Source organism: Dipodomys merriami, unplaced genomic scaffold (assembly GCF_024711535.1).
Source record: "Dipodomys merriami isolate MVZ:Mamm:240054 unplaced genomic scaffold, mDipMer1.0.p SCAF_128, whole genome shotgun sequence".
Classification (NCBI taxonomy): Eukaryota; Metazoa; Chordata; class Mammalia; order Rodentia; family Heteromyidae; genus Dipodomys; species Dipodomys merriami.
This window is the reverse complement of record NW_027202582.1, coordinates 1,075,067-1,097,451: the sequence shown is the minus strand read 5'-3', so window position 1 is coordinate 1,097,451 and position 22,385 is coordinate 1,075,067. Positions and strand designations below refer to the sequence as shown.

General features: G+C 54.5%; 2 protein-coding genes and 1 long non-coding RNA gene across 10 annotated transcripts; 1 reads left to right on the top strand and 2 right to left on the bottom strand.

The window, feature by feature from the left end:
- Positions 1 to 5,129: 5,129 nt before the first annotated feature.
- On the bottom strand, positions 5,130 to 9,581 carry LOC138824261 (integral membrane protein GPR137). Of its 4 annotated transcripts, none has more exons than XM_070017980.1 (7): positions 9,491 to 9,581; positions 7,890 to 8,722; positions 7,006 to 7,231; positions 6,749 to 6,898; positions 6,513 to 6,641; positions 6,278 to 6,396; positions 5,130 to 5,432 (listed from the first exon to the last, which is right to left on the bottom strand). In XM_070017980.1, exons 2-7 carry the CDS (start codon positions 8,372 to 8,374, stop codon positions 5,273 to 5,275), a joined length of 1,269 nt encoding a protein of 422 aa, XP_069874081.1. In that variant the 5' UTR covers positions 8,375 to 8,722; positions 9,491 to 9,581; the 3' UTR covers positions 5,130 to 5,272. The 4 variants fall into 4 exon arrangements, with proteins under 4 accessions (XP_069874081.1, XP_069874082.1, XP_069874083.1 ...); XM_070017981.1 differs by lacking the exon at positions 9,491 to 9,581 and adding an exon at positions 9,222 to 9,351; XM_070017982.1 differs by lacking the exon at positions 9,491 to 9,581 and having other exon boundaries at positions 7,890 to 7,939; positions 8,018 to 9,045.
- Positions 9,504 to 20,678, top strand: LOC138824262 (bcl2-associated agonist of cell death-like). Of its 5 annotated transcripts, none has more exons than XM_070017987.1 (4): positions 9,504 to 9,549; positions 10,555 to 10,713; positions 19,411 to 19,601; positions 20,206 to 20,678. In XM_070017987.1, exons 2-4 carry the CDS (start codon positions 10,563 to 10,565, stop codon positions 20,326 to 20,328), a joined length of 465 nt encoding a protein of 154 aa, XP_069874088.1. In that variant the 5' UTR covers positions 9,504 to 9,549; positions 10,555 to 10,562; the 3' UTR covers positions 20,329 to 20,678. The 5 variants fall into 5 exon arrangements, with proteins under 5 accessions (XP_069874088.1, XP_069874087.1, XP_069874084.1 ...); XM_070017986.1 differs by lacking the exon at positions 9,504 to 9,549 and adding an exon at positions 9,788 to 9,857; XM_070017983.1 differs by lacking the exon at positions 9,504 to 9,549 and adding an exon at positions 9,937 to 10,042.
- LOC138824263 (uncharacterized) lies at positions 19,096 to 20,218 on the bottom strand. The gene is made up of 2 exons (XR_011371054.1): positions 19,912 to 20,218; positions 19,096 to 19,452 (listed from the first exon to the last, which is right to left on the bottom strand). It is a non-coding gene; the product is annotated as an uncharacterized lncRNA (long non-coding RNA).
- Positions 20,679 to 22,385: the final 1,707 nt, after the last annotated feature.

Below are 22,385 nucleotides of genomic sequence, written 5' to 3'. Positions count from 1 at the left end.
CCCAGCCAGGGGCGGATGGTGGCAGAAGAGTTAGACAAAGGTCGCCCCAGGGTCCAACCTTCTAGTCTGGGATGAAGTCCAGTATGGCCAGCAGCAAGGCCCTGGCCTGAGCATCAGCTTGGCCAGGTCTCCTGGCACACATGGAGCTCATCTTCCATTAAAGGATCGGGAAGGGGCCCATCTCTCTCCACCCCTGGGGACCGCGGGGCCCTGGGCTCAGCACTTATGAAGGAGGAAGGAGCCCCGGCAGGATAAAGGCATGCATGCAAGTGGGGAGGGGATGACGGGGGGGGGGGGATTCCGTGGATCTGGTCAACCTGTGGGTGGGGACCCGCCTCTGGGAAGTCACTGCTGGAGCACATCCTGAACCTCTTCCTGGCTCCCCAGTCTCAGGTCCTCACCTCCCCACCCAGGAGTCACCCCCCCCTCCGACCCCCAAGCCCAGGTAAAAGCTGTGTGCCAATCTCAGTCCAAACTGGTGGCAGCATTCTCTGCTCAGGTCCTGAACATTCCATCCACCTGCCCCTCCCAGTTCTCACCCTTTACAATCTCTGACCTCCCCAGCGACCCTCCTCTACAGCTCCCTGGGGTCCTAAGCCCCAGGGTGAGTGCTGGACTGGACTTTGAGCCTGCCCATCCTCTGCAAGTAGGACACCTGGGCAGGTTACAGTTTCTGGAGGCTCCTTGTTCACTTACAGGAAAAGAATGCTTAATTATCACTTTGGATGTTGTTGGAAGCATTCACGAAATCAGCATTAATAAATACTCAACACAGAGCCTGGCAAGCACAATGAATTGCCTACAAATATAATTTGCTTTTCATCACAAAGTGATTGTCCAGACAGGGACCAGGGACTCATGCCTGTAATCCTAGCTACTCAGGGGTCTGATATTTGAGGATCCAGGTTCAAAGCCAGCCCAAGCAGGAAAGACTGTGAGACTTTTTTTTTTTTTTTTCCCCAGTTCTAGGGCTTGAAGTCTGGGTCTGGGCATTGTCCCTGAGCTTCTTTTGCTCAAGGCTAGCACTCTACCACTTGAGTCAGAGCTACCTCCAGCTTTTTCTGCTTATGAAGTACTACGGAATTGAACCCAGGGCTTCATGGGTGCTAGGCAAGCTCTACCACTAAACCACATTCCCAACCCAACTATGAGACTCTTATCCCCACTAAACTACCAAAAACATGGAAGTGAATCTGTGGCTCAAGTGGTAGAGTACCAACCTTGAGCAAAAGCAGCTCATGAACAGTACCCCAGGCCCTGAGTTCAAATCCCATGCACATGTACATACACATGTGCACACACACACAGAAAGATTGTCCAGCCTCAGGCTAGTTTTGTTTCAGGTGACTTCTCTGGAGGCCTGGCCAGGCTGGCCCCAGAATGGTTCCAAGCAAGAGGTTTTCAGACAGGCTAAAAAATCCTAGACTCTGGGAACTTGGAGAAGCTGCAACCCCCAGACATGCAGGCAGGAGTTAGTGGGTCCAATAAACCACTCCCAGACACAGGACAGGTCTGCTGGATAATGAGAGGCACAGGGCAGTGACTAGGCCATTAGGCCTCTGGAAAAGGGCCCCCAGGAGCATGGAGACAGCCCACTCATCACTCAGCTTGTGAGGCAGGTTGCTCAGCCACCACAGCTCCTGCTGTGAAGGCCCTTGCTAACTCCTGGTACCTGAAAGTCAGATTAGAGGTGATGATAGAGATCGAGCTTCACAAAGCTGAGCCCTGTGAAGTTAAGATACTAACAGAAGGGGCTGGGAACCTAGCTCAGTGGTAGAGTGCTTGCCTTGCAAGCATGAGGCCCTGGGTTCGATTCCTCAGCACCACATAAACAGAAAAAGCCGGAAGTGGCGCTGTGGCTCCAGTGGTAGAGCGCTAGCCTTGAGCTGAAGAACTGAGAGACAGCGCCCAGGCCCAGAATTCAGATACTAACAGAAGCCAGGCACCCCGTGGCTCACACCTGTAATCCTAGTTATTCAAGAAGCTGAGATCTGAGAATCATGGCTCAAAGCCAGCCTGGGCAGGAAAGTCCGGGAGACTCTTTTGTCGGTTGTGGGGCCTGTACTCTGGGCCTGGGCGCTGTCCCTCAGCTCTTCAGCTCAAGGCTAGTGCTCCACCACTTCAGCCACAGTGCCACTTTGGGCTTTTTCTGCTTTTGTGGTGCTGAGGAATGGAACCCAGGGCCTCAAGCATGCAAGGCAAGCACTCTAACACTGAGCCACTTTCCCAGCCCCTCTGTGAGACTCTTTTTTTTTTTTTTTTTTTGGGTCCGGTTGTGGGGCCTGAATTCTGGGCCTGGGTGCTGTCCCTCAGCTCTTCAGCTCAAGTCTAGCACTCTACCACTTGAGCCACAGCACCACTTCCGGCTTTTTTTCCTTTTTGCTTATGTGGTGCTGAGGAATCGAACCCAGGGCCTCAGGCATGCAAGGCAAGCGCTCTACCACTGAGCCACCTTCCCAGCCCCAGCCAGCCCTAAAATTTTTAAATAAAAATGGAAGCAAAGCCAGGAACCCATGGCTCACACCTGTAATCCTAGATACCATGAGACTCTGACCTCCAACCAACTACTCAGAAAAAGGTGGAAGCGCGCTGTGTTTCAAATGGTGGAGTGTAGCCTGGAGGACAGAGCAGCTCGGGGACAGTGCCCAGGCCCTTAGTGCAAGCCCCAGCACTAGCAAAAAAAAAAAAAAAGAGAAAGATTTTCTTCTTTGGTCAGTCGTGGGGCTTGCACTCTGGCCTGGGCACTGTCCCTGAGCTCTTTAGTTAAAGGTGAGCGAAGAGAAAGGTTTTTGTATGTGTGCCACAGCTTGAACTCAGGGCCTGAGTGCTATCCCTTAGCTTTTTCACTCAAGGCTGGTACTCTACCGTGTGAGCCATAGGTCCAACTTGAGGCTTTTTTGCCCTGGCTGGCTTTAAGCTTCGATTCTCAGATTTCAGCCTCCTGATTTGCCAGGATTACAGGTATGATCCACTAGCACCCAGCAGGATCAAGTTGTTTTGTGGGGTTTTTTTTGGCAGGGGTAGGGTACTTGAACTCAGTGCCTGGGCACTGTTCCTCAGCTGTGTTTTGTTGTTTCTGGGTCATGGGGCTTGAACTCAGGGTCTGGGCGCTGTCACTGAGCATTACTGCTTAAAGTTAGTACTCTACCACTTTTGAGCCACAGCTCCGCTTTTGGTTTTCTGGTGGTTAACTGGTCCGATGGGCTTCCCTGAACAGCTGGTTTTGAACCCTGATCCTCACATCTCAGCCTCCTGAGTAGTTAGGATTACAGGCATGAGACACCAGTGTTTGGCCCTGAACTTTTTTTTTTTTTTTGTTAGTCGTGGGGCTTGAACTCTGGGCCTGGGCGCTGTCCCTCAGCTCTTCAGCTCAAGGCGAGTGATTTACCACTTGAGCTACAGCGTCACTTCCAGTTTTCTGGTGGTTTATTGGAGATAGGAGTCTCACGGTCTCTCCTGCTCGGGCTGGCTTTGAACTGCGATCCTCAGATCTCAGCCTCCTGAGTAGCTAGGATTACAGGCGTGAGCCACCAGCACCCAGCCTGAACTTCTTTTTCTCAAGGCTAGCACTCTACTACTTGAACCATAGTTCCATTTCTGGCTTTTTGGGAGTTTACTGGAGGTAAGAGGCTCACAAGCTGGGCGCCAGTGACTCACATCTATAATTCTAGCTACTCAGGAGGCTGATATGTGAGGATGGGGATCAGAGTTCGAAGCCAATGTAGCAGAAAAGTTTGTGAGAATCTTATCTCCAATTAACCCCCCAAAAAGCTGGAAGTGGAGCTGTGCTTCTAGAGCTAGAGGACCAGGCTTGAGCAGAAAAATCTCAGGGACAGCACCCAGGCCCTGAGTTCAAGCCCCAGGACGGGCACACACACAGGAAAGAAAGGAAAAGGAAATGGGAAAGGAAAAGGAACAGGAAAAGGGAAAGGAAAGGGGGGCTGGGGGTTTAGCTCAGTGGAAGAGCACCTGCCTGGCAAATGCAAGGCCCTGAGTTCGGTCCTCAGCTCTGGGGAAAAAAAAGAAAAAAGAAAAGGGAAAGGAAAGGAAAGAAAGAAAGCGAGAAAGAGAAAGAGGGAGGGAGAGAGGGAGGAACGAAATAAAGAGAAAGAAAGAAAGGAAGGAAGGAAGGAAGGAAGAAGGAAGGAAGGAAAGGAGGGAAGGGAAAGGAAGGGAAGGGAAGGGGAAGGGGAAGGGTAAAGGAAGGGGGAGAGGAAAGAGACTCACAAACTTCTGCCTGGCTGCTTTCAAATGGTCATATTCAGATCTCAGCCTCCTGTGTAGCTAGGATATAGGCGTGAGCCATTGGTGCTGGGCAAGAAGATCCTGTTCTTAAAAAATTAAAATATGGCTAGGAATGTGGCTTAGTGGTAGCATGCATGAAGCCCTGAGTTTTATTCCTTAGTACCACACAGAAAAAGACAGAAGTGGGCTAGGAAGTTGGCTCAGTGGTAGAGTGCTTGCCTTGCATGCCTGAGGCCCTGGGTTCTATTCCTCAGCACCACATTAGCAAAAAGCAAAAAGTGGTGCTGTGGCTCAAGTGGTAGAGCACTAGCCTTGAGCTGAAGAGCTGAGGGACAGCGCCCAGGCCCAGAGTTCAAGCCCCACGACCCGACCCCCCCCAAAAAAAAAAAAGAAAAAGGAAAAGACAGAAGCGGCACTGTGGCTCAAGTGGTAAAGTGCTAACCTTGACCAAAAGAAGCTCAAGGACAGTGCCCAGGCCCTGAGTTCAAGCCCCAAAGACCGGCAAAAATAAATGAATAAAATAAAAATATCTCACAGAAACCATTGAAATTGTTGGAGTAACAGATGGCCAGAAGAACTTGAAGAACAGAGGCCCACATAATCTCCTTGTTCTCAAAAATTGCAGGTCTCTCCCCTCCCCTGGTCAGTCTAACCACCAAGTGTCAAGGGCCTTCATTAGCTGGGGCCAAGACCACCCAAGATGAGAGGAAGGAAAGCAGAGAGCAACAGGCCGGGAGCAGATGAGGGGTGGAGACAGTTTATTGAGTGGCAGGCACAGGAGAGGTAGCTGGCTCCAGTGTGGAAGCGGAGGTGGCAGGTCATGCCAGGGCGCTGTGGGCATCTGGCAGCCAGGGCTGTGCCCCCCAACCTAGGGGGAGAGCACAAGCTCACTACGAGAGGAGCAGCGAGGAGCTGGCCAGAGGGGGGGGCAACTACGGCCCCCGGGATCCTGGGCAAGAAGCGGCGGACGAACTTCGCACGGGGCCTGGGGTAAGGGGGCCACAAGTCTGGGGCAAGTGGGAGGGGGTCACGTCTGTGGGGTGGAGTAGAGGCTGTGGTGGTGACCTCCTGGTCCTGGCACCTGGGAGAAGAGCAGTGGCGTTGTCCTGGTCTGGCTGCCTCCGCACCAGCCTGGCTCACGCCCGATGGCACCATACCAGCTGCCAGAGCCCAGGCTTCCAGACATGCTGCAGGTAGAGAAGCAGAGTCAGACCCAGGCAGCGACCAGGCCGCACGGTAAGAACAGGGTAGGAGGAGAGCCTTCACACAGACACTGTCACCCAGCACTACTCACAGACCCAGAGCAAGCTACAGCCCTGCCTAAGAGGGGTGGGGCAGTAGTAGAAACCCAGAAGGGAACCCCATCTAGAAAAATGGGGGAAATAGGAGGGAGGGTGGAAAGGAAGAACTGTTTTGTTGTTTTTTTTTGTCGGTTGTGGGGCTTGAACTCTAGGCCTGGGCACTGTCCCTGTGCCCTTCAGCTCAAGGCTAGTGCTCTACCACTTGAGCCATAGCGCCACTTCCAGTTTTCTGATGGTTTATTGGATAAGAGTCTCACGGGCACCCTGGGCTGGCTTTGAACCACAATTCTCAGATCTCACCCTCCTAAGTAGCTAGGATTACAGGTGTGAGCCACTGGATCCTGGCTTTTTTTGGGGGGTCCATTGTGGGGCCTGAACTGTAGGCCTGGGCTCTGTAGGTTAGTGCTCTACCACTTTAGCCACAGCACCATTTCTGACTTTTTCTGCTTATGTGGTGCTGAGGAATCGAACCCAGGGCCTCATGCATGCAAAGCAAGCACTCTACTACTGAGCCACCTTCCCAGCCCTTTTATTTATTTGTTTTTATTTATTTATTTTTTTCTGGTTGGTTGTGGGGCTTGAGCTCAGCCTGGGCGCTGTCCCTCAGCTCTTCAGCTCAAGGCGAGTGATTTACCACTTGAGCCACTGTGCCATTTCCAGTTTTCTAGTGGTTTATTGGAGACAAGAGTTTCATGGAAGTGGCGGGGGAGGAAGGGGGGAGGCTGGACTACCTGGTGCTCTCACTCCGGCTGTGTTCCCAAGAGCAGGCCTCATCCTCACAATGGCCTGCCCGATCAAAGAAGTAGGAGCGGGAGCCAAAGACCTGCCCGTTGAGGATGCGGCTGGTGCTCTGTGGGGGGAAAATCACCACCATCAGTGCTTTCTCCTGCCCTGCTCCCCTCAACTGCCCAGGACTCTCACAGTCCATCTTCTCTGCTGGTCCCACAGTGCTGGTGGGGGCCCTACCAGGTCCTGCGGGGGCCGGTGCACCCGGAAGAAGCCCACCAGCAGAGTGGTGGGCAGAAGCTCCCAGACAAAGAGGATGAGGCCAAACACCAGATAGCCTTTGTTCCCCAGGTCATTCACCAGGTCCGCCTGTGGAAGGCAAGAGTATGTGCCAGCCTCTGGGCAGGCCAGAGGGGCACCAGGCCAGGACAGGCAACACAGCTACTAAGAAAGTGGCAGACCTGCCAAGTACCCACCTGATCAGAGACGTTGTACCAATCGTAATCAAAGGCATCCAGCCGACTCCGGGGTGCCAAGGCCAGGGCTGCCAGGTTGTAGCAGGCCCGGCTAGCATACAGCAGTACCATGGCACCTCCCATGGCAGCTGCCTGGCACACACTGGTCCCCTGGCACAGATGACAACAGAGGACCCTCAGGGAGAGAAGGCTCTCAGCTTCTTCTATGCCCAGAGTTCTCCAAGGCCCCCCCAGGCATCAGGGCTTGTGGCCCCTACCTTAGCCTCCAGGTAGATGCTAGTGGAAGGGGCCCGTCGGGCGACGAGGCAGAGGCAGGCAGCAAGGGAGAGGGCGCAGATGACGAAGAGGGAGTCGCTCACCAGAACTCGCACCAGCAGCAGGGCCCAGGGCTGTGCCCGCCGCCGGCGGGACAGCACAGCACACAGCACATTCACCAGCAGAAAGAGCAAGGAGGCCCCCACGAAGGCCCCTCGGACAGCCAGCCTGCAGCCCACGGCATAGGTACCCGCAGACTGTCAGCCACGCGCAGATCACCCTACCTGCTCAGAGCCCCTCCCCCGCAATGTCAGTCAGAACTGAGATCATCCAGTCTTACAGATGGGGAAACTGAGGCCCAAAGAGATGAGAGAAGGTGGCCCATTGGAAAGAGCATCAGACTGGAAGTCAGAAATCTGGGTTTGAGCCCTGGTTCTGGCTCCTAGCAGCTCTGTGACCTTGAACCTGTTTTATCTTGTTGAGCCTCAGTTTCCTCTTCTCTCAAATGAGAAGACCAACCTCTCCAGAAACTTGTTTGTGAAAGCCCTTTAGAAAGTGTGCAATTTAGGTACTGTGCAATTGCAGCCCAAGGTCACCCCCGCAGTGTAGGTGGGATCTGGACCTCCTGTGGGCCAGAGCCAGCTATTCCCCTACATTGCTCCCCTCTCCCCTCCAAGCATGGCAGCTGATTCTATTGCCACTGACCCTCATCCCTATGTACAGATGATGGCCTGCAGGACCATCTGTGTCAAGTGCCCCAGCTTTGTCCAACTCTTTCACAAACATTGCTTGTGCTGTCCTTGTCTCGGCCCCAAAAGGCGGGCTGCCCCCTGTCCTTGAACATGGGGCTCAGTCCAACAGTATCCCCCCCCCCCCCAGTACTTACAAGCCTCGGCTCATCTCTGGCCGACGCTTCGCCTTGGCCTTGAACACCACCTGGGAGCAGAGATGCCCATCACTCCTTTGGGCCCTTGGATTTGTTGACCTCCCATCCCAACCCGTTTCCATGGTTACCTGGGCAAAGTAGAGGTTCATAAGCGTCAGTGTGAAGAACTGCAGGCAGACAGGGCAGCAGTAGAGAAGCCAAAAGGGCAAAGGCCCCAGGCGATTGGCTCGGGGAGTATCTCGGAAGTAGAAGGAGAAGAGAGTGGTACGCAAGGCGGCCCAGAGCAGACAGAGTGCCAGAAACACCGTCTGATAGCTGAGACGCTTGTGCCCATATAGAAGCACCAGCCAAAGCTGGGCATAGACAGAAAAGAAAAGCAGGGCATACAGGGTGGTATAGGCTGCAGTCAGCCCCAGGGTCACGGTGGGTGGCAGCGCAGGCACCAGCCCCGCAGCAGGCACCAGGCCAGAGAGGTTACTCTCCATATCAAGGAGGGAGGGAGGCTTGAATCTCAGAGGCAGAGATGGAAAGCTGGCCAGGGGTCAGGGGCATAAATACGGAGGGATGGGGTTTGCAGGTTGCAGTGGACAGAGATGGAGACTCAGGAAGACGTGATGGTTGCCAGGTCCCTTTCTCCTCAACAGTGACCCTCAGTCTGGCGGGGTCCCGGGCAGCCTGGGCCCCTCACTCTGGGGTGTGGAAGGGCAGTCTTGTCTCTCCAAGGCAGATGGGGTGAGGGCTGAAAGTGTCTCTCCCTGGGCCGGTCCGAGAGCCACGGAGCCGAGGGGATGCTGGGGCTGGAGGATTCCCTGGCCTTGGTCGCTCGTGTTAGCCTGGCAGGAGGGGGAGAGCCGGCCCGATGCCCGTCAGGGCTGGGCAGCGGCCGCGGCGGGGGCGCCCAGAGCCCCGCTCTCCCCCTCCCAAGCTTAAGGGCTCTCTCCCTTCCAAAATCCAGATAAAGGGGAGGGGTCTCTTCCTTTGTCCTCGGAATTCCGGACGTTGACCTTCCCCCACCGCGCCCACCCTCAGCCGCGGGGGGCAGGAGGACGCCGATGTCTAGTCCTCGGGCCGCCGCTGGGGAACCGGGCTCCGGTCGCCGGGACGCCGGGCTCCAGCTCCCCGGCTCCCGCTGCTCCGCCCCCTCCTGCGCCTGCGCGGGCGCCGTCAGCTACGCAAATTACGCAGCAGCGGGTTCTAACTTCGCAGCCCCGCGCCGCGCCCGGCGTAGAGCCGTTCGAGAATTGGCGCGAATAGCGCCGCTAGCGGGCGCCCGGGGTTACCATGGCCGGAGGCCGAGACGTGGAGGCCACTGGCGCCGCACCCAACGGGCACCTGGATGGGCCGTGTCCAGGACCACCAGCAATTGCTGGACTGCGGGGAGCTGCCAGTTTCCACGCTTAGAGCCCCTCATCCTTAAAACAGGATCTGCTCGCCCGGCCGGGGGCGGCAACGACTTCCCCCTCGCTGGGTCTCTGAAGGACACTTCCGCCCACAACCAAGATGGCGCCGTGGCCCCGCCCCCTGGGCCTGGATCCGCAGGACCCTCCAGTCCGCGGCGGGTGCGCCCGTCCCACGCCTCGGCCGCGGCTGCTCGCGCTCACCTGGCCGGCCGGCCGTGCATCGCCTGCCGGGCGCTGAGCCCCCCGCGACAAGCCTTACGGTTCGCCCTCACGGGGACCCCGGTCCCGGCTCCCGCGCCCGGGCAGTCATCTCGCCTTCCTGTCTTATCTCCGGGGCTCTGCCGCGTCCCGGGGAGGTGCCCCTTGCGCGGGCAGCGCGAGGTCTCCACGCCCCGGAGGAGCGGGAGGAGGGTGCGGGGCCTCCCAGCCTGTCACTCGGCGCTGGCGGCGCAGTGAGAAATGCAACAGTAATTGCACCCCGACGTAGCTTCGGTCACGACCTTTACAAAGTGCTTTCACCCACCGTGGTCACGGCTGTTTACAAAGTTTCCACCGCCTCCCGAAGGAGGTGTCGCTATCCCCATTTTTCGGGCGGAGGGGCGGGGACTAAGGCCCGGAGAGGCGGGAGGACTTGTCAGCAGAAGCAGACCTTCACGTCCCGAATGGGGACTGCAAGAAGCCCCCGGCAGCTCCCCGCCTCGCTCCGGGCCAGTGGCAGTCGGAGCTGGGCGCTGGGAGCCTGGGGAGGGGCAGGTCGGTGCCGGCGCGGGGGGGGGGGGGGGCAGGGGGGTGGCGCCCGGCCGCGGTGGCCCCGCCTCCGGGTTTACCCGGGATTCATTACGAGAACTGATTGGGCTGGGTCAGTGACAGTTCCCGTTGCCTAGGAAACTAGGGCCGGGCGCCTTTAGTACTCGGAGGGAGGTGGCGGGCCCGGGTCAGGGGCCTCGAGATCGGGCTTGGGGTGAGACCTGTGCGCCGTCCCCACCGGCGGGCAGGGCCAGGCGGGCCGGGGCCTAGGCAGCGGCCGGAGGCTGCCGCACTCACCTGGGCGGCCCTGTAGGGGAATTTTTGGTGTTAGCTTGAGCTTCCTGCCAGGCCAGGAGATGCAGATCGCCGATAGAGGAGGGCGGGCGCGGACGTGAGGGCCTGGGGTCCTAGTGTGGGAGAGAGATCGTGGGACACTTGTCTTCCGCCTTTGCTGTTCACAGCCACAATTTGTCCCAGTTCCAGCTGCACTGTAACTACCCACCACCGTTTCTCCGCAGCCCAGAGCATGTTCCAGATCCCAGAGTTTGAGCCGAGTGAGCAGGAAGACTCCAGCTCAACAGACAGGGGCCTGGGTCCCAGCCTCTGCCCGGCCCCAGGCCTCCTGGGGGACCACAGCCACCGGCAGGGACTGCCAGCCAGCCGCAGCCACCATGGAGGTAAGTGTCCCGTCTGTGTCACCACCTACCTGTTCCCACTGAGAGCTTTTGGGAAGTCCCAAGCCTCTCTGAGCCTCAGTTTCCTTTTCAGCAAATCACCACCATCTAGGACTGTGGGGTTAATTGGTAGGAATAGATAGGAAGCACTTGATTGGTGAGGCCATGCATAGTAAATATGGAGAAGGTGATTGTTATTCTGGAGTCTGGACAGAAATCCGAGAAGCAGGCAGTGATCCAAAAAAGGAGAAGTGACTTGCCTAAGGTCACTTGCTTGGTATAGCCTGTGGAGAGGAGGCTGACGGCCCCTTGATGCCCTGCCTAAGGTACTTGCTGTTTTTGGGATTGCCAGCTGTCTCTGCCCACCCGCGATGGGGCTGTCGGCGCACAGCTGAGTGGCAAGTAACTCCAGTGACAGCCTCCTGGTCTGTGTGGGCGTTGGGAAGCAGAAGCATAAGGGAAAGGTTGGGCACTGGAGGGCCCAGGCCTTGGTCCCTAGATAAACTATACAGATATATATTTTAACTTGGGCCAGTACAGGCCCTTGAACTCAGGTGTAGGCACTGTCTCAGCTTTTTTTGCGGAAGGCTCTACTACTGGAACTACAGCTCCACTTCCAGGTTTGTGGGTATGTTTGTGAGTGCAGGCTGGTCCTGGAGCTTGAACTCAGGACCTGTCCCTAGTTTCTTTTGCTCAAGGTTAGCCTCTACCACTGGAGCCAGAGCTACACTTCAGGTGTATTTGGTAGCTAATTAGAGATAAAGACTCTCATAGACTTTTTCTGCTGGCTTCGAACCTTGAACCTCACATCTCAGCCTCTTGGATAGCTAAGATTATAATCATGAGTTACCAGAGCCTGGCTCACTTCCAGCTTTCTCTGGTGGTTAACTGGAGATAGATAAGAGTTGCCTGGACTTTTCTGCCCTGGCTGGTTTCAAACCTCAATCTTCAGATTTCAGATATGAGACACAGGTACCCTGCTAACCACAGAGATCTTCAAGGCTTGCCACTGGCCTGCTGTGTTTAAGACTGTGAGGTGGGCTGGGAGTGTGGCTTAGTGGTAGAGTGCTTGCATGAAGCCCTGGGTTCCATTCCTCAGTACCATATAAACAGAAAAAGGCAGAAGTGGCGCTGTAACTCAAGTTGTAGAGTGCAGCTTTGAGCAAAAGAAGCTCAGGGACAGTGAGTGCCTAGGCCTTGAGTTCAAGCCCCAGGACTGGCCAAAAAAAACCCATGAGGGCTTAGGAGGCTACCCTCCTTTGTCTTACACCATTTTGGTATTTAGATTCCATGCTGTTTATCTGCTCACAATCCCCACCTGTTCTCTACTCCTACCTGGCCATTCTTCCTTATCCTCCATCCTGAGGCTTATACTTCAGGAATTTGCTCCCTAAGAATTTGGCCTGGGCAACCTGAAAGATAAAATGTCCCTGAACAGAGTTGGACTATGGACGAGTTGGGGGAAATTGGGAGTCCAGTGATGGAATTTACAAGAGGCCAAGATGTGTTTGGTTTGTCTCAGCCCAGACCTGCCAAGGGGCACGGATTGGAGGGTATGTGTCAGGAAGGAATGGTGGATATGGAATAATAAGGTGGCCCAGCCTTCTGGTAATAACACTGTCCCAGGAGTTGGGGACCAAGAGAGTGATCACACCAACCAATGGGAGCTGGGATGGAATGTGTTTGTATGTGTGTGTGTGCATGTGTGTGTGAGCACATATAGGGCCTGGGTGCTGTCCCTGAACTTTTTCACTCAAGGCTAGCACTCCACTTCTGACTTTTTTTTGGTGATTACCATGAAGTCTCAGGAACTTTACTGCCCAGGCTGGCTTCATACTGTGATTCTCAGCTCTCAACCTCCTCAGTAGCTAGGGTTACAGGCGTGAGACATTGGTATATGGCTATATCACACACACACACACACACACACACACACACACACACACACACACACACACACACATTTTTTTTTTCTTAGTGTGTGTCTGTACTGAACTATCCTAAAATCTAGGATCAAGGTCATAATCCACCAGCTCCTGGCTTGGCATGAAATTGTTGTTCTGTGCCTATGGGATGATAGTCTTGGAGAGGGGAAAAGAGAGTTGAGGAGTCAGGAGAGCCACTCAGGACTGAGACTGAAGTGGGGTGAGGAATCTAGGAAGGGGAGGGTGACCTGGGGTGGAGGAGCCTGAGGGGAGCTGCAGGGGGTGACAAGGCCGGAAAAACAGATTTAGGGAGATTGGAGGGATGATGGCCTTTGCTGCCTAGAGCAAAGTACATCAGACCAGCCAATTATCTTTGAGGAGAGCCTGGAGGAAGGTCTCTCTTGGTCTCTCTCTTTTGGCGGTACTAGGGCTCAAACTTGGAGCTTCACCTGCTTCGGGATTGTTAGTTCCGTGCAGCTGAGCTACACAGGGAGACTTTGTCTCACCCGTTACCCCTCCCCACTATGAAAAATTCCAAAAGTAAATGACTTCCCATAAGACCCACAAGTACCAGAGGCCTGCAGAGCTGTGGGCCGATGCATAGCCAGGGGCATGGGACTGTGGCCCGGTGCTGTGGACCCTGGAGAAAGGAAGAAGGATGCAGGCTTCAGGATTCAAATACAGTTCGGCCCTTCGTGTGCCCTACCTAAAATGAGAATAGAACTGGTCCCTACTCACGGTGCTAACCTGAGGACCCAATGAGCTTATTTATTTGGAACTCAGGGCCTTATGCTAGGCAGGCACTCTACCACTTGCTCGAGGCCTTCACTCCTTTTTGCATTGGTTATTTTCCGGGTAGAGCTGGGCTTCAGTCTGCCTACTGAGGCACCCCTGTGTAACTGGGGATAGCCAACAGGTACCGCTGTGCTCACCACTGTGCTTCTGTAGCTGGATTAATAGGCGCCAACCACAGTGCCTGGCTATTAGTTGAAACAGTCTCTCCACCGTTTATGCCTGGGCTGTTCTCAATCTCTGCCTCTCAACTAGCTCAGTTTATAGGCTAAGCCCCTGGGCCCAGCTGGGCTTGTATTTTTGCCTAGCTTCTGAGTTACAAATGTTTTTTTGGCGATGATGGTGGTTGTTTTGTGGTACTAAGAATTGAACCCAGAGCATCAAGCCTTCCCTACTGCTGGGCTACATCTTCAGCCCTTGTTCTAGCTGTTGAGATGAGTCTTGCTGTGGGGCCCAAGCTAGCCCCCAACTGGTGATCAAGTGATCCCTCGGCCTCTACAGGTGTCCATCAACTCCTATGGCTTCGAGAATGGTTTTTACTTCATTAGTATTGTTGCTACTACTGAGGTTTGAACTCAGGGTCTTACGTTCTTACTTGGCTTTTTCCCACTCATGGCTGATACTTGAGCCACACCTCCACGTCTGGCTTTTTGCTGGTTAATTGGAAATGAGATCTCTCACATTTGTGCCCAGGCTAGCTTTGAACTGGGATGGGATCCTCAGATCTCAGCCTCCTGAACAATGAGGGGAACACTCAGGTCCTTCACGGACAACAGGAAGCATCAGTTGGGTCCTAGGACAACAGAGATCCATCCATCCCATCAGATAAGATGACAGGTGTGAGCCTTGGATACTGGGCTGTTTTTTTTTTTTTTTGGTCCGGTTGTGGGGCCTGAACTCTGGGCCTGGGCACTGTCCCTCAGCTCTTCAGCTCAAGGCTAGTGCCCTACCACCTGAGCCACAGCGTCACTTCCGGCTTTTTTCTTTTTGCTTATGTGGTGCTGAGGAATCGAACCCAGGGCCTCAGGCATGCAAGGCAAGCGCTCTACCACTGAGCCAACTTCCTAGCCCTACTGGGCTGTTTTTACATTTTTAAGTGGTTGACAAAATCCTAGGGAACAGGGTTTCAAAACAGGTGAGAATGGTAAGAAATTCAAATTTCAGCATTCCATGTAAAGAGTTAGTAAAATACAGCAGTGTGTATTCAATGACATATTGTTGATGGCTTATTGTTATATAGAGCCTAAGCTGTTTACTCTCTGCCTCACACAAGATATGGTGACCCAGAGCAAGGTGGGGTCTGTGCAGGCTCTCAGGAGCTGGAGTAACTGTTGGGCTTTGCTCTGGGTCACGGTGAGTAGCTGGGGCATGATAGGATAAGCTAAGCAGAACACCCAGTGGTGAAACCAAGCCTGGCGTAAAGGCAAAACTCAGAGTCTGGAATGCATATGCTTCATTTTTTCTTTTTTTTTTTTGTCATTCTTGGGCTTGAACTCTGGGCTTGGGCGCTGTCCCTGAGCTCTTCAGCTCAAGGCGAGTGCTCTAGCACTTGCCACTTCCAGTTTTGTAGTAGTTTATTGGAGATAAGAGTTTCACAGACCTTCCAGCCCGGGCTGGCTTTGAACCATGATCCTCAGATCTCAGCCTCCTGAGTGGCTAGGATTACAGGCGCACAGGCATTCCGCTAGTTTCATTTTTTCTTTTGTTTTGTAGAACATCCTGTTTTGTTTTTGTTTTGATTTTTTTCTTTTCCTGTTTTTGGGCTGAACTCTGGACCCTGAGGGCTATCCCTGAGCTTCTTTTGCTCCAGGCTAGCACTCTATCACTTGAGCCTCTAGCTACTCAAGTCTTTTTTGGTAGTTAATTGAAGATAAGAGACTCAAGGCTTTCCTGCCTTCAGGCTTTGAATCTCAATCCTCAGATCTTAACCACCAGAGTAGCTAAGATTACAGATGTAAAAATGGGACCGTAGCCGGTGCTGATGGCTCTGACCTGTAATCCTAGCTACACCAGAGGCTGAGATCTGAGGATCGATGTTCAAAGCCAGCCTGAGTGAGAATGTCTGTGAGATTCTTATCTCCAATTAATGATCAGAAAACCGGAAGTGGCACTGTGGCTCAAGTGGTAGAGCACTAGCCTTGAACAAAAGCAGCTCAGGGACAGCGCCCAGGCCCAGAGTTCAAGCCCCACGACCCATACACATACACACACACACACACACAAAAAAGTGACATTCCCTTTTTCTTTTTTCCGTTGGTCATGGGGCTTGAACTCTGGGCCTGGGCACTGTCCCTCAGCTCTTCAGCCTCCTGAGTAGCTAGGATTACAGGCGTGAGCCACCGGGGCTGGAACGTCACATTTTAATCCTGTGTGAGAGGTTACATTGACTGGATGCATCCAGCTACATTCATCTAACCAGAAGCCTCTCATGGGTAAATAGCATGCAACTGGAGGTAGGTGCCAGAGCCAGGCATCCCCTCCACCCCCAAACCCCTCCACATGTCTTGAAACTGGCCCAGAGAGAAGCCTTGGCTCTTCCCTTCCTCCAGAGGGAAAGGCTGACCCTAGCCCAACCCATCCATCCTCCACTGGAAAGTTCCTGAGCCCCCAGCACTTTGCTCCCCCTCCCCACAGCAAATAGGTAACGTTAAAAAAATTCAGCAGCTTTCTGGGTACTGCTGGCTTACACCTATAATCCTAACTACTCTGGAGGCTGAGATCCAAGGAGGATTGTAGTTAGAAGTCAGCCTAGAGGGCTGGGAAGATGGCTCAGTGTTGTAGAGTGCTTGCCTTGCATGCCTGAGGCCCTGGGTTCAATTCCTCAGCACCACATAAACAAAAAGAAAAAAGCCAGAAGTGGCGCTGTGGCTCAAGTGGTAGAGCACTAGCATTGAGCTGAAGAGCTGAGGGACAGTGCCCAGGCCCAGAGTTCAGGCCCCACGACCGGACCCCAAAAAAAAAGTTGGAAGGGGCACTATGGCTCACGTGGTAGAGCACTAGCCTCAGGAACAGTGTTCAGAGTTCAGGCTCAGAGTTCAAGTCCACTAACTGAACAAAGAAAAAGGAAAAGAAAGAAAAAAAATGTAGTAGTCACTCACAAGTCATTTTGGTTTTTATTTTCTTTCTTATTTACTTATTTATTTTCCTTTGTGCCACTACTGAGGCTTGAATTCAGGGCTTCAAGCTGTTGCTTGGCTTTTTCTGCTCAAGGCTGGCACTCTGCTACTTGAGCCATACCTCCAACTCTAGCTTTTTGCTAACTGGGAATAAGAGTCTCATGGGCATTTCTGTCCAGGCTGGTTTTGAACTGTGACCTTCAGATCTCAGCCTTCTGAGTTGTCAGGATTACAAGTGTGAGCCACCAGCCAACCTCAATGCCATTTTTTTTTTGGGGGGGGGGTTGGGTTTTGTTTTTTTTTTGGTCCAGTCGTGGGGCCTGAACTCTGGGCCTGGGCGCTGTCCCTCAGCTCTTCAGCTCAAGGCCAGCACTCTACCACTTGAGCCACAGCGCCACTTCCGGCTTTTTTCTTATGTGGTGCTGAGGGATCGAACCCAGGGCCTCGAGCATGCAAGGCAAGCGCTCTACCACTGAGCCACCTTCCCAGCCCTGGGTTTTTTTTTTAACTGTATTTTTTTTTGGGGGGGGGGTCCGGTCGTGGGGCCTGAACTCTGGGCCTGGGTGCTGTCCCTCAGCTCTTCAGCTCAAGGCTAGCGCTCTACCACTTGAGCCACAGCACCACTTCTGGCTTTTTTCTTTTTGCTTATGTGGTGCTGAGGAATCGAACCGAGGGCCTCATGCATGCAAGACAAGTACTCTACCACTGAGTCACCATCCCAGCCCTAACTGTATTTTTTTTGTCTTTCTTTTTTGGTACTGGGGATTGAACCCAGGACATTGCACTTGCTAGGCAAGCGCTTTGCCACTGAGCTACATCCCAGCCCCCTCAATGCCATTTGTATGGTGGGATGATTTGGAATTACTTACAGCTGAAGCTTGGGAAAGGGGGAAGAACTTTTCCAAACAGGTCCTGAGGTGGTCCATGGAGCTACTGAAGGCATATTAGGGCTTAAAAGGTAAACAGTCCTTAAATCCACACTGGTTAGACTTGGATTCCATCTCTGCCCCTTACCTGCTGTGTGACCTTGCCTACGTTACTTATCCTCTCTGTGCCTTAGTTTCCTTCAGATGATGACCTTCAGAAAATAGGGGGCACTGGGAATATAGCTCAGTGTAGAATGCTTGCCTAGTATACATGAAGCCTTGGGTTTGATTCCTTAGTACCACATACACAGAAAAAGCCACAAGTGGCACTGTGGCTCAAATGGTAGAGTGCTAGCTTTGAGCAAAAAAGCAGCTCAGAGACAGTGCCCAGGACCTGAGGCTCACCTATAATTCTATCTACTCAGGAAGCTGAGATCTGAGGATGGCCACTTGAGTTGATAGGATTATAGGTGTGAGCTGCCACTGCCCAGCTGTGTTGTTTTTTGCATTGTTGGAGATTTAATCCAAGGCAAGCGCTCTACCTAGAGCCGTGTCCCTGGTCCCTGGTCCTCTCCCGTTTGCTTGAATTCTTGGTGAGAGAAAGTACCCAGACCAAGGCTCCTCAATCACCAGCAAGTTACAGGCCTCCTGACTAGGGCTCCAGTCACATCTGGTGTAATGGTCCTGTGGTTCTCAGTGAGTATGGAACAGCTGAACATTTCCTGAGCCAGCAGGTGAGCCTCAGGCACCTCCTAGCCTCCCAGGCCTCCAGTCGCAGTCTGTAATCTGGGCCCCACCTCAGGGAGCTGATAGGCCTTAGGATACACAGAGGACAGGCCAGGGTACCTTCCTAGTCTCTTTACCATGGTGGTCCTGTGACATTGGGACTATTCTCCTAGGGGACTTGAGAGATAGGAGAATGGAACATCCACAGCAGGAACCTAACTGTTGAGGACCACCTGGAAGTGGCGCTGTGGCTCACGTGGTAGAGCACTAGCCTTGAGCTGAAGACCTCAGGGACAGGGCCTGGGCCCAGAGTTCAAGCCTCATGGCCAATCCCCCCCCCCCAAAAAAAAAAGGCCAGTAGTTGATCTGCAGGCTCTAGGCATAAGGCCTTTGAGGACATCCTGTGTTTTCCCCCAGCTCCAAAATCATATCTCCTTCCTAAAGCCTTCTCCAGCACACAACTGGCTGTGGACTCTGCGGGCCTTCCCTGGCTCTCACTGTGTTCCTTAGCTCTGGGTTTTCTGCTTCCAGGAGTAAGGTTACGCGTGTGAATTGGCTCTGGGCAGAGAAGCACAGAAGTGGAAGATGAGCATGATTCTCCAGATAGACGAAGCGACCACTGTAAAGGTCACTGAGTTATGACCCACAATACACCTGGGCCCAGAGCATGCCCTTCACAGCACTTGGGAGAACTAAGGGATGGGACTGTGCTGTCCAACAGGAGAGTACACTGCTTTAGGGAGTTGAAGGGTGGTTGCCAAGGGAAGACATGTGCAGCCTGATAAACTCTGGATTCCACCAAATCTGGGGACTTGTAAGCCCCGGAACTTCACACCTGTGTGATCTTATTTGGTGGTAGGCACAAAGAAGACAATTATTACACTCCACAGATTTGGTCCAACCAGGCGCCCATGGCACATGCCCATAATCCTAGTGACTCAGGAGACAGAGAAATCAGGATCAAAGTTTGAAGCCATCCTGGGTAGACAAATCCAAGAGTCTCAAGTCCAATTAATTATCAAAAAGTCAAGTGGTAGAGTGCCAGCCTGGAGCAAGAAAAAGAAGCCATGGGAGTAGGGAGCCCTGAGTTCACTAGGCCGCAGGCCAAGGCACAGCAGTCCCGCGAGCTTGTCTTCGTTTGTTCAGGAGGGAACTGGCACTGTTAGAGGCCGACAGCGCTGTGCGCGAGGGACGGCCAGGTACCTAATGAAGGTTCGGCAGCAGGAGAGCAAGGAGGAAGCTGTGTCACTTTCGGTCCCTTCACCCTTTTTGCAGGTGCTGGGGCTGTGGAGACCAGGAGTCGCCATAGTTCATACCCTGCGGGGATGGAGGAGGATGAAGGGCTGGAAGAGGAGCCTAGCCCCTTTCGGGGTCGCTCACGCTCGGCTCCCCCAAATCTCTGGGCTGCAAGGCGCTATGGCCGCGAGCTCCGGAGGATGAGTGACGAGTTTGACGGCTCCTTTAAGGTGAGCGCCAGTCCAGGGGCATGCTGGGACTTGTAGTTCCAAGCCACCTCCCATTCACCACTGCTTCCCCACCCTCCCTCCTCCTACCCACCAGTCCTCCCGAGGTGTTCTGAAATTGCCCATCTGCTCCCGGGGAGGGGGGGTGGTCCCAGGGCATGCTGGGTCTTGTAGTCCCAGCACCAGCACGTCCCCCCTCCGGTGTCTAGAGAATCTCTGGGTTTCCCCACACCCCCGCCGGATCTTAGTCCCGACCCGCGCCCGCCCCGGCCAAGCTCGCCAGCTGCCCAGGTCCCTGGAGCGCGAGGCTCACGTTCAGATGCCTGGAGTTCTTCAGCCCCAGCTCCAGGGCTCCGTCAGATCTTAAACTGCTACCCCACCTTCCAGGAACCAGGTCGTCTGGTTCTGGCGCTTCACTTGAGGTCTTAGGCGTCGCGGTCCCCAGCACGGAGGTTTCAAGTTCTCTCCTGCCCAGTCCCTAAGAGGTGCCCGAGCGTCTTCTCGACCTTTCCTGACCTCTCTACAGGGCATGCTGGGAGCCGTGGTCTTCATCGCCTCCTAAGCGGCAGGACAGCGAACCCACTAAGACTTTACTCCTACCCCACAGGGACTTCCTCGCCCAAAAAGCGCGGGCACCGCGACGCAGATGAGGCAGAGTTCCAGCTGGACGCGCATCTTCCAGTCTTGGTGGGACCGGAACTTGGGCCGAGGCTCCGCCCCTTCTCAGTGACCTTTTGTCCCCTTCCCGGAGCTCCACCAGCTCCTGACGGCTGCCATCTTGGGTATGGGCGGAAGTCACTTCCGAAGGCCTTGTGCTAAAAGGCGGGTTCTGACCTAGAGCTGGATTCCCTTCCGGTGTGATCGAGAGTCACGCAGGGGTGGCTCCCATCGGAAGTTTGGAAGTTTTTAACGGCCACGGGCACCGGAAGTGGTCGCTGGTCCCGCCCTCCCGTGCGGGCACCGCGCGCGTCTCTGCCAAGTCTCTGTAGCTGAGATTAACCATTCCTCCGCCGGGCCGCTGTCCCGCGGCGCCGCGGCTCCGCCCTCCACTAACGTGCTAATAAATTACGTGCCTGTGTCGCCGCGTGGCCCGTCAGTCGCGTGGGGTTCTGCGGGCCAGGAAAACACGATCACGGATGGGGGGGCTAGGTGGCGAGGCTTGAACTCGGGGCCTGGGCGCTATCCCTGAGCTCTTTGTACTCAAGGCGAGGGCTCGGCCACTTAGAGCTGCAGCGCTACTTCCGGTTTCTGAGTGGTCTATTGGAGATCAGGGTCTCAGGGGGACTTTCCTGCCGGGGGCTGGCTTTGAATCGCGATCTGATCCTCAGATCTCAGCCTCCTGAGTGGCTAAGTCTCTAATCATGTCCTGGATTTATAGATGAGGGAAATTGAAATTCCTTTTGGGTGACATCCAAGGACTCAGACCGAGCCGCCCCAGGGACTGCCAGACCCTTATCTCTAATATGGTAATTGGGCGCCGCTGGCCTGCTGGCCGCTGGAATTCTCTGCAAACCCAAACTGTGCCGCGGCTCCCCAGGGGGGGTCACTTGTTCCTATCTGGGTCAGTCCTGCCAGCAGCTACTGTGTGGCCGGCCTGGGGCCAGCGCTGCTTGGGGACCTGGCCCGGCGAGCAGGGCGGGGGCGGCGCAGGGTCGCTAGGGAACCGAGAAGCTTCACAACCGGACCTAGAGCGAGCTGGGCTCGGAGCTCAGTTCCGAAAGATTTATTGGCGCCTCTGTAGCCCAGACCAGTGCTTCGTGCCGGGTGTACAGATGAAATGCGCCACAAGTCCAGCTGGAAGAAGCTTCCCGAGACCAGAGAGGGGGGCAGCTGCCTCCAGCGGAGGAGTCCAAGGGTACTGTGGGGACGACTGGAGTTAGAACCGCGACTCCAAGGGGACAGGACCTCAGCCTCTGCCCAGGAAGAATGGACCAAAGGAGAGACAGGAAAGCAGCAGAGGCCAGGCTGCTAGGGGGCGCAGAGGCACACCTATAAGTTTGGAGATTAGCTGGATCTTTTTTTTTTTTTTGGGGGGGGGGGGTCTGGTCGTGGGGCCTTAACTCTGGGCATGGGCGCTGTCCCTCAGCTCTTCAGCTCAAGGCTAGCGCTCTATCACTTGAGCCACAGCACCACTTCCAGCTTTTTTCTTTTTGCTTATGTGGTGCTGAGGAATCGAACCCAGGGATTCATGCATGCAAGGCAAGCACTCTACCACTGAGCCACCTTCCCAGCCCTAGCTGGATCTTTGGAACCATAGTGTTTGGATAAGTAAAGGCCAGCCAGTAAGGAAGATGGGAGCCCACTACCCAGGGGCCTGGATGTGGGAGAGAGACCCAGGAGGTTTGACAATAGGAGGAATGCTCAGCCAATGATACTCTGCCTAAGGCAGAAGTCCCCACACAGGGAAGGCCCAACTTTGATGGCCTTTCTGGGGTCTCCCCACCCATCGGTTGGCCTCCAGCTACAGCAAAAACAAAGAAAAGCAAACACTCCATTGGCAAGAGATAAGCCCAGATAAGACGCTGCCTTCCTCTGCAGGGAGCAGCCCCAACGCCAGGAAGCTGGGAGAGGCCTTGAAGAGATGCCAGCCTGGCCCTGTTGCCAGGCCCAGCCTTGCCCTCCTCACTGCAGGGTCTGCTGGGGGAGAAGGGGAGAGGGTCTCTGTAGCTCCTCTGGTCCACGGCCTGGAGCATTTCCTCCCAGATGGCTGAAGACAGTCTGCCACAGAGACCAAGCCACCTTGCCTTCAGGGCAGGACACCTCCACTTAGCTGTGACCCAGCACACG